Source organism: Myotis brandtii, unplaced genomic scaffold (assembly GCF_000412655.1).
Source record: "Myotis brandtii unplaced genomic scaffold, ASM41265v1 scaffold250, whole genome shotgun sequence".
In the NCBI taxonomy this organism is placed as follows: Eukaryota; Metazoa; Chordata; class Mammalia; order Chiroptera; family Vespertilionidae; genus Myotis; species Myotis brandtii.
This window is the reverse complement of record NW_005359478.1, coordinates 782,487-793,280: the sequence shown is the minus strand read 5'-3', so window position 1 is coordinate 793,280 and position 10,794 is coordinate 782,487. Positions and strand designations below refer to the sequence as shown.

At 44.9% G+C, this 10,794-nt stretch overlaps 2 protein-coding genes across 2 annotated transcripts in view; one reads left to right on the top strand and one right to left on the bottom strand.

Moving 5' to 3' along the window:
- Positions 1-4,687, bottom strand: part of LOC102249328 (histone H2B type 2-F) — a 12,736-nt gene extending 8,049 nt beyond the window's left edge. The window contains exon 1 of the mRNA XM_005867415.2: positions 4,256-4,687. Coding sequence (XP_005867477.2) covers positions 4,256-4,632 — 377 coding nt within the window. The 5' untranslated portion in view covers positions 4,633-4,687. The remainder of the gene's footprint in view (positions 1-4,255) is intronic.
- A 1,641-nt stretch (positions 4,688-6,328) lies between these two features.
- LOC102249029 (histone H4) lies at positions 6,329-7,507 on the top strand. Its single transcript, XM_014540745.1, has one exon. The coding sequence runs from the start codon at positions 6,387-6,389 to the stop codon at positions 6,696-6,698; it is 312 nt and encodes a 103-aa protein (XP_014396231.1). The 5' UTR covers positions 6,329-6,386; the 3' UTR covers positions 6,699-7,507.
- Positions 7,508-10,794: the final 3,287 nt, after the last annotated feature.

Sequence of the window (10,794 nt, the reverse complement as noted above, 5' to 3'; positions counted from 1 at the left end):
TATTAACAAAACCATAAACAGCAATGTTACCAAGAGAACAAAACTCTGGCTAATAACAAAGCAATACCAATGCAAAATCAAACTACAAACATGTCAACATTTTCAGGATATCTTACTCAAAGTCTTTAGATTTAGCTCCGCAAGATTTTACAGAAAACTGACAGTTCACCAACGCTAGCACAGCTTCCACTTGCTTTTCTAACATCTGCTTGGCCTCAGTCGCCATCTTCTCCAGCTGACTCCATGCTGATATCTCGCCGATGCAAAGATGTCGTTGATGCAAAACCAGTCCTCTGGGATCACACTGTTTGGACGGTTGACCTCGACACTGAGTCCGCACCAGTCCCCGTCAAATCAGCCCTGTCCACACCGGTGGAAGTCTGGTCCCTTCTCAGCTTCGTTCTTTAGCCGCTGCTGCATGGAAACGAACAACCCTCGGTCCTGCAGAGCTGGAGACTTCCAATTCTGAGTCTGGCGTCTCACACAGACCCAAAGTCCCAGGGAGCTATCAGATCGCACAAAGATAGCCAAAGCCTCTACCTTATTTTATATTTCCTAATTACTTCTTATTTTCTACCTCCTATTTTCTACCACTTGCTTCTTGCCGCTTGCTTTCTACCGCTTATTTCTACTTATTTCTTACAGCGGCTTAAACAAAACCTAGGAGATTTCTACCTTATTTTGTACCTCCTAATTACTTATTTTCTTACTTCCTACCGCTTGCTTCTTGCCGCTTATTTTCTATTTCTACCGCTTATTTTTACTTATCTCCCACTTCTACAGCTTATTTCTACCACTTAATTTCTACTTATTTCTCTATTTCTACTGCCTATTTCTATAGCTTAGTTATTTCTCTATTCCTACTGCCTACAGCTTATTTAAAGAGATCTCTTATTTTCTACCACTTATTTCTACTTATTTCTCTATTTCTACTGCCTATTTCTATAGCTTAGTTATTTCTCTATTCCTACTGCCTACAGCTTATTTAAAGAGATCTCTTATTTTCTACCACTTATTTCTACTTATTTCTCTATTCCTATTTCTATAGCTTACTTATTTCTCTATTTCTACAGATTTCTCTTATTTCTACCTTACCTGTCTTTAGCTTAACAAAACCTAAGAGCTACAGCTTATTTCTACCGCTTGTTTACTTCTACAGCTTATTTCTATCTTACTTATTTTCTACCCCTATTTCTACCACTTTTTTGTTTTGTTTTGTTTTTTGGGATCCACTTCTTTTCTACCTTATTTCTTGTCTATTTTTTACTTATTCTCTCCTTAAGAAAATTTTAAAAATGCTTATTAAGCATTGCCCCATGTTTTACGCCGAGCTATTACCAAACCTCGGCTCCCTACCTTACTTTCTGCTTTTAGCCTAACTTCCTGCTTTTAGCTTAACTTCCTGCTTTTAGCTTAACTTCTTATTTTCTTATTTTCATTTCTTTAAGCTTACTCTCTGCACGCACCTTGGAGCCTCCTTTCACCTGACCACTTTTAAATTTCCCCCAAACTCAGTCCCTGGTCCGAGGCCACTTCCTACAGCCAAAACTCAGGCCCTGGTGATCCTGAGCAGGGGGGAGGAAAGGATTGAGAAAAGACACACTTCGGCTCCCTACCTTATTTTTGTTTTTAGGCCTTCTTATCATACTTTTGCTTTTTAAACTTACTCTCTATTTCTACCGCTTATTTTCTTACAGCTTATTTCCTGAATTTCCCAAGTTTTACACTGAGCTAATATTACCACACTTCGGCTCTGTACCTTACTTTGTTTTTTGGCCTTTTTACTTTTTAAGCTTACTCTTTTCTTTTGTTTTTTAAGCTTACTCATTGAGCGCGCCTTGGAGCCTCCTTTCACCTGACCACCTTTTTTATTTCCCCCGAACTCAGTCCCTGGTCGAGCGCCATCAGTGTAGTCATCTTGCCCTTGCTTCTTGTGGTCTGGTACTGGCCGGGGAAAGATGACTCACTGAGAATGTGATTTATCAATGAAAAATATATTATGGCCCAATTTATACAAGTTTTAACTAGATATGTTTGAACTCTTCTAATAAAATGATAGAATTCATTTAAAGCAGAAAGTTATGTAAATTCCCCCAAATTGATCAAGAATGGCTTAATTTCAAAGCCTGATTTAAGTGAATTGGAAACAGATTTTCCTTTTGCCTCAAAGATATATTTTACTTGGTAAAACACCCACCAGCCTTTGTCATGATTAGTCTTGAATTATTGTTATGCAGGTTTTGAACAGAGAGGTCCTTAAATATTCACCTCACATGTTAAAACTCTGGACTTTTGTATTCATTCCCCTGAAGCCTATTAAGAAAATAGTAAGTCCTAGCTGGTTTGGCTCAGTGGATAGAAAGCCTGCGGACTGAAGGGTCCTGGGTTCGATTTCGGTCAAGGGCACATTTGGGCTCAATCCCTAGTGTGGTTTGTGCAGGAGGCAGCCAATCAATGGTCCTTTCATCATTGATGTTCTCTCCCCCTTTCCCTTTCTTTCTGAAATAAAATAATGTTAAACACACACACACACAAACAAAAACACAGAACACCTGGGAGCACTAAAAATCACCTCCCCAGGAAATTTAGGAACGTCACCTGGAAAGATCTCACCAAAGTGGTTCTTAGAAACCAGGAAAGTTTGTTGCAGAAAAGACAATTTTCCTGTGGAGGTGTCCAGGTCTGTTTACTGCTCAGCTTCCACTAAGAGCAATATTGGTTGGGTAGTGAGGAAAGGTTTGACGGAAATAAGGATTAAATAAATGCTCTGAAAGTTGTTTGGGCTGTGGTTTCTCTCACTACTCAGGAAAGGCGACATTTTGGGCCAGGTGATTATTGGTTATGAGGCTGCTCCCTGGCAACTAGATGCTAGCACCCACCAAATCAGTGGTTCTCCACCTTGGCTGCACATTAGAATCACCTGGGAATCTTTAAAATCCTGATTTCTGGGCCTCGTCCTCCGGAAATTGTGTCTTTGTTACTAATGTTGTGGCCTCATCCCATAACAAAGAAATTTCTGGAGGATGAGGCCCAGAAATGAGGATTTTAAAGATTCCCAGGTGACTAATGTGCAGCCAAGGTTGAGAACCACCTCACTAGATGCTAACAGTACCCCCCTCCCCCCCCCTCAAGTGCTGGCAAGCAATCTCTGGCTAATTGCCCAATGCCCCATGGAACAGGGGACAAAATGGCTGGTTGATGTTGGGGTCCAGCCCCAGCAGGTCCAGGGGTTACCCATAGGTGTGGACGGAGTCGGCGAAGAATGAATGACATGGAGGCAGCGTTCAGTTGATCAGCATAGTTAGTTCTCCAGCCAGGTTCTGTGTTTTATTGTCTTATTACATGTATTTATACCAGTTGATTTTAATCCTATCAATTTCTATTCCAAAGGTTAGGGCGTTTCTTATCTCCATTCCAGGGAGTAAGGATTATGTAGCTTAAGGATGATTGTTCGTAGTTAAAGTGATTAACTACCCGCCTGGCACTTAGTTAAGGGGTTTTATTCCCTCCCTAACTTCAGGGAAAAATCCCTACGTGGGGAAACAACCTTTCTCGGAGAGGTAACCTTGGTTAAAACACACAGCACCAGGAAAGGGAGCAAACATATTAAGAACAGTATGCCATATTAATACGCCAGGTCCCTTGAAACATAAGCTGTGCAGATGTTTCTTCCCTGCAGCGACTGTGTCAAGCAGCAAGGATGGGCCGGCTTCTGGCAGGTTGAGTTACTGGACAGGAAAGTGGGAGATAGCCAAGTGCGGACATACTTTGTAGGCCAATAAGCTAGAGTATGGTTTCATTGGATAAAATGAGCTAAAGACAATTAGTAGTAACTAGAATAAAAACCAGTGGAGAGTAAATCTTTCTGCCCATACTCGCGAGGGAGAGTAAGACCCAGCAAGCTTATGTCAACACACTTAGGGGCAAAGAAGGAAAAAAACCTCCGTGCCCTGTGTACTTAAGCGTCCATTGAGTACCAAGGAAAGAGTCAGTAGAAGGTAAACCTGTTACCACGCAGGGTCCCGCCAGTTACAGGAGAGCCAGAGAGCCTCAGGAGGCTCGTGGTAACCTACGGCCCCAACCTAGCCCTGGGCCCTAATACACACGTGACCGTGGGGCTCCCCCACTTCACGTAACCAGAGCTTACCAGCCTCGCAACAAGTGCTTACAGCTGCTTCTCCAACAACTGAAGTGGCTCTGAAAAGAGCCTTTGGGGTAAAGTGGTTGTTCTATCGCGTCTCCTGTGCGTTCTTACTTGGAGCTGGTGTACTTGGTGACGGCCTTGGTGCCTTCAGACACCGCGTGCTTGGCCAGCTCGCCGGGCAGCAGCAGGCGCACGGCCGTCTGGATCTCGCGGGACGTGATGGTCGAGCGCTTGTTGTAATGCGCCAGGCGCGACGCCTCGCCGGCGATGCGCTCGAAGATGTCGTTGACGAAGGAATTCATGATGCCCATGGCCTTGGACGAGATGCCGGTGTCCGGATGAACTTGCTTCAGCACCTTGTACACGTACACGGAGTAGCTCTCCTTGCGGCTGCGCTTGCGCTTCTTCCCATCCTTCTTCTGCACCTTGGTCACAGCCTTCTTGGAGCCCTTCTTGGGAGCAGGAGCAGACTTCGCTGGATCCGGCATCTTCGGGAAGAGAAACCGCTCACGAATTGAACCAACCGCGAGTACCAGCGAGTTGGTTGCGAGCTACTTATAGGGCCGATATGCAAATGAGACTCGGACAGCACTGCGTTTTCATTGGTTCATTTCCAACAGTGACGTCATAGGGTCAGAGCCGGTGTGAATAAGACGCTGCTCACGCTCCCTCAGTGGTTATTAGAACCAAAGCCTTGCGAGCCAATCAAAATGTCCCACTTCACCTAACCAGGAAATTGTATCAAGCGGTAGTTTCCAGTTTGGGATCTGTTTTGCTGTTGCCTTTCCCTTTTCTTGTAGTCGTGTGTGGAAGAGATTTGCAGCGCCAGCTAAATACAAGTTAAACTTTCTCTTATTTTTTCCCGTCGTTTCGTCCTGTGCTTTGTGGAAATCGGTTTTGATTTTTGGAACAATACCTTAGCTCACATTGGAACCGCCCCCCCCCCCCCCCCAGGTATTCCGCAGACATTCCCATTCTGGTTTACGCCACCTGTGTTATGCAGTGAAAAAACAATTAGAAATGGGATTTATGTAGTTTTCCAATACAAAGCTGGAAAAGGGTTCCTAATTTTTTAAAGAAAACTTGCCTCTACTTCCTCCAGTCCTCGGGATCTTTCACATCTCAGGACTCGGCACAATGTCTCAACCCCCCACCTTTTTTTTTTTTGACGTGACAAAAGCGTGCATTTAATTCGATGCTTTGCAGATACATGACTACAGCTGTGTGCATGGCTTGTCTTTGGGATGGTCCCAGCTGTTTATTGTTAAAGAAGAAATTAAAATGGAGCCAACACAATGCAATTAAGGAAAAACAACAACCTTGAGACACAGGGGCCCGACATGCTCTGACTAGGAAGCAGGCAGGCCCCCACCTTCCTTTTTAAAAATGAGTTAAAATCCTGGCGAACTACCTGGGAATTGAGCATTTTGCCTAACATCCGGCATGATTCCAGGAACTAGAACGAGTTGAAAGCCAGCATTGGGAATTACTTATGACCTTCAAAAGGCGCCGCCAATTTGTGTTCAGATTTGTAAAACCACCTCTGAATATATTGTGAACGGCTGGTAGCCGATTCTACCCTTTTTCAAGTTTTTAATAAGAATGGTGTTGCAGGCGTGAAGTCAACCAGCAATCTTGCCTCTGCTGTTCCGTCTAGTCCCGGTCAGCAGGCCAAAGGACATTAACTGACAAATACGAGTACACCCTCAGCCCACAACACCCGTGTACGATGCGAGATGGCTCAGTGGGAAGGTGAAACCATGCTTTTCTAAAGGTGGCGGCTCTGAAAAGAGCCTTGGAGTCGTCTCCTTAAAGCCGTCCGCTTTAAGCCCGCTCCCCGCGGATGCGGCGGGACAGCTGGACGTCCTTGGGCAAAATGCTCGGTCCCCAGGTAGTTCGCCAGGATTTTAACTCAGAAAGACCTTTCCTCTTCGCCTAAATTTAACTCCTCGGGGGAGCCCAGACGACTAGAAAAGGACGAAAACAGCTGTGGAATCCGGAAGCCTGGCTTTGGAATCTGAGTTCTCCCGGGACTGTGGCAGGTGGTGTCCGTTGGAGGGCGGCGTGGGGCGTGGAGAAGGGGGTGGGACACGTAGGAAAGAGGAACGGGAGGGGCGGGGACAACCTCGGCTGCTTCCCGCCCGCGCGCTTGAGGTTTTCAATCTGGTCCGATGCTCTTGTATATTAAGGCCTGAGCTGGGCGCTCCCGGACCAAGGCTTGTGTTCTCAGGTCCTAGTAACGATGTCTGGGAGAGGCAAGGGCGGTAAAGGCTTGGGCAAAGGCGGCGCGAAGCGGCACCGCAAAGTCCTGAGAGACAACATCCAGGGCATCACCAAGCCCGCCATCCGCCGCCTCGCTCGGCGTGGGGGTGTCAAGCGGATCTCGGGCCTCATCTACGAGGAGACGCGGGGGGTGCTGAAGGTGTTCCTGGAGAACGTGATCCGGGACGCCGTCACCTACACGGAGCACGCCAAGCGCAAGACGGTCACGGCCATGGACGTGGTGTACGCGCTCAAGCGGCAGGGCCGCACCCTGTATGGCTTTGGGGGCTAAGCCTCTGCTGCGCCCTCACGTGCACCAATCCTAAAGGCCCTTTTTAGGGCCACCCACAGAGTCCTAGGAAGAGCTGGACACTCGGGCAGTTTGGATAATTGCTTTTGCCACTTGGGGTTAAGTGTGTGTGGGGGTGGGAATGGGAGTACTGCCTGAAGCACTATCCGCATTTTACCAAGGCCTTAAAATTTGGTCCTTTCTTTTTCTTAATTTCAAACATTGTTCTCCAGGTTAAATCATTTGTTTACTTAGCGTGTTATTTAGTCACTGGGTCCAGCTGTGGAAAGTGGTAAACGGCAAGGTAAAGTTGCTCCACGTTCTCGCTACAATTGTTTGATCAAGATGGGAAGGTAGCCTTACACTTAACAGTATTTGCACGACAATTCTGTTCCTCTGGTGACTTTTGAGCCTCTTTAATTGGTGCTTCACTTCCCACCTCTGCAATGAAAGGAGTGAGCCCGGTGGCTTTAGGGACCTGAACATAGGCTGGTGTTTTGTGATGCTACACTGCTCTCTTGAAAAGGTGCAAGTGCAAGAGTTCTCGCAAAGTTAAATCCAGTCATGCATCATCCAAATACAGGGTGGGGTGAAAGTAGGGTTACAGTTGTTTGTATAGAAATCAATCCAGTAAGAAAAAATTAAAGAATAAACTTGTGTGCTAAACTGTAAACCTACTTTAACCGTACCCTGTATGTTACTAGTGCAGTTGTGAAATAATTGGCAGTTGTCTAACCAGTGTATGAAAATGTTCTTGGTTTCCTGTGTTGTTGTTTTTTCAATAAAGAGGCCCCTCGTAGGGGTTTGCTGTACCTTGCATGTTTTAGATTTTCATTTTTTTGGTACTACATTCAAGAAAACTTGTCAAGGACCTATGAGATACTGTCTTTCAGTGACAATATTGTAAAGATACAGATGCAGAGACAATATGCTGTAAAAGCAAACTAATAACCTTAATGTCTTGAAAGCAAGTCTTCAAGTAACAACTCAGGCATGTGACTTCTGTAGCTTAGAATGAGAGGCCTGTGGGCACATACCTACCATCAATAAAGAAAGCACAACTGAATCACTGAGAAGGCAAACACTATTTATTCTATATTAGCACAGTAAAGAATACAGCGTCATTCTCTGTACTACTGCTTCTAAATTTTCTTGATTTGAATTGAAATATACACCCATACCTCTAATTCTTAAGCCTAAGTTTTGCAGTTATTACATTTTCAAGTAAAGACTTTCTCTGCATTCTATGCTCATAAGTTTACAGCTAAACTTAGCATATATATAGTGAAGGGGGGAAAAACTCAGTTCTCAAAAGAAAAGCCAGCTATTGCTTTATTGGTCTCTACATTTGACGGTTGTCAAACACTTTGAAGGGGAACTAGGTTTAAAACATGGGGCTTGGCAATGGAGATGTCAGCAAGTCTACTGGCCCCCTAGGAGCTAATGAGAATGGGGATTGTGATTAAGCCAGTTTATTAAATCAAGAAACATGATTAAAGAAGCAAATCTATACATCTGGCTTATGAAGTGCCTCCAGGCTCTCAGCTAATCTGAAGAGCAAGGTGGGTGGGGGTCCAAGGGGTTCTATATCCTCCTGCCTGTAGGTCTCAGAATTCCTCTGCTGGTATAGATTAAATTCTCAAGGTCTCGTTCTACGTTCTGTGGCCTTTCCAGAATTCATGAGAAGCACCTGGCAATTTTACCTTGCCAATCCTTGAGACTGCTGGCTTCTCTGCTTAGGGCAGTGGTTCTCAACCTTCTGGCCCTTTAAATACAGTTCCTTATGTTGTGACCCAACCATAAAATTATTTTCGTTGCTACTTCATAACTGTAATGTTGCTACTGTCATGAATCGTAATGTAAATATCTGATATGCAGGATGGTCTTATGCGACCCCTGTGAAAGGGTCGTTTGACCGCCAAAGGGGTCGCAACCCACAGGTTGAGAACTGTTGGGGTCCAGCTCCAGCGGGTCCAGGGGTTCCCCAAAGGTGTGGACGGAGTCGGTGAAGAAGGAATGACACGAAGACAGCGTTCAGTTGATAAGCATAGCCAGGTTCTCTTTTTATTGTCCTGGTACATCTGTGTTTATACCATTTGATCCTATAAGCATGCCTCTATAATCACATCATGATATGTTTTGGGTAACCTTCTACAATCCCTTGTTTCATTTCCATAGCTTCTTTATTATTATTATTATTATTATTTTTATTGCTTAAAGTATTACAAAGAGCATTACATATGTTTCCTCCCGCCCTTGACAATTCCATAGCTTCTTATCTGACCTTTGCCAAAAATCCAGTCTCTATCTAGTTCTGTTGATTTTAATCTTGTCTAGGTTAATCTCTGTGTTCCATTATAAGGGCTATTCCAAGGTCACTATTCTACTGCTCTACTGATAAGCTACAAGGAAGTGACTGAAAGAGATTATCCTACCCAGTAAAGGGTATGTCCTCCCAGCCCCGCTGCTTGCCTTCCCTGGGACGGCCCTGTGTCAGTGGGTCTCCAGGGGTATAGGCTTTGGTGCTTTCCCTGGTGGGCAGACCCCTGGGGATGTGGGCCCAACAAGTCCCAAATTTATTGCCAAGAGTCTTAGTCCAAGTTCTTCATAAGTAGTACATGGTATTTCTGTAACACTAGGGGGTTTTACTGATTTATTTTCTTCCTTAGTCCTGTTAATCCCTAACTCCAGGGAAAAATCCCCACCTGGGGAAACAACCTTTCTCAGGGAGGTGGTTCTGGTTAGAGAACACATAGCGCTAAAAAAGGGGGAGCAAACATATTAAGTACAGTATGCTGTATACGCAAGGTACCTTGAAACATATGCTGTGCAGATGTTTCTTCCCTGCAGCGACTGTGTCAAGCAACAAGGATGGACCGGCCTCCGGCAGAGAACCACTGGCTTACGGAGTAAAACTGCCCCTTTTTCCCTCTTTCCCCTTCCCTCTCTATTCCTGCATTCTCTTGTTAGGGAGGCTTTTAATCATTTGCTCTCAAGTGTCTTTGGCTGGGGAAGATAATGGCCTGTTATTTACAAACTGGCTGCAAATTTCCCATACTGTTTGGCCTTAACTTTCCTGTCTCAATTTCCCTATTCCTATTGCCCTGGAATCCTGTAACAGTATGATAAAAAATGTAGACAACGATAAAAATAAAATAGAGTGAAGAAATGTAGGCAATAATTACTATAGGAATCTTAATGACAGAGCGACTGCCTGCTAAGAATCTGGGAAGGAGAGCATGGCTGTTGAGGTGGGGCTTGTGTCAGGCTTTGAATACAGACATCTGAATATAGACAATGTCTGACATCCTATTGATACACAGTGAAGGGGTGGGGGAGAAGGACCAGGGGAAGAGCGGCAAGAATGACGTTTGTGAAGCTGTCCAGGTGAGAAATAAATCAGAGGATTCAGTGTTCCAGATATTTCATTTTTCATTTAAATTACAATCTCAGTTGCAAGTGATAGCATTTCTATTGCAAATATCACTATTGTCTGATGTGTGTTTTCAACATTAAAAGCAAGGTAGATTGAAAATATCTGATCCTCGCTGACTCTGGAGGACATTAAAGATTGAAAGCGAAATCAAATAGGAGAAGGGGGTGGGGGACGTGCCCACCGACTAAACTAGTGGTTCTAAGTGTGAGCTTCAATCTAGGAGAACGTTTAAAAAGTATACTCCCCAGTGCAGAGCGGGAAGGAGGGGTAGTGCTAGGCACTTATTTCATTTCTCAAAGAGCAAGAGATATCAAGAAGGAACACCAAAAATTGGCAGGAGGACCGGAAAAGGGCCCCTCCAGGTTTACGTTGCTCCTGAGGTCTCTGCTTGGCCTGCAGATGGCTACGTTCTCCCTGTCCCCCCACAGTTGCCGCGCTGTGTTGCCTGTGCCCGGATCCCCTCTTTTTTTTTTTTTTATAAATATATTTTACTCGTTTTTTACAGAGAGGAAGGGAGAGGGATAGAGAGTAAGAAAGAAACATCGATCAGCTGCCTCCTGCACACTCCCCACTGGGGATGTGCCCGAAACCAAGGTACATGCCCTTGACCGGAATTGAACCTGGGACCCTTCAGTCCGCAGGCCGATGTTCTATCCACTGAGC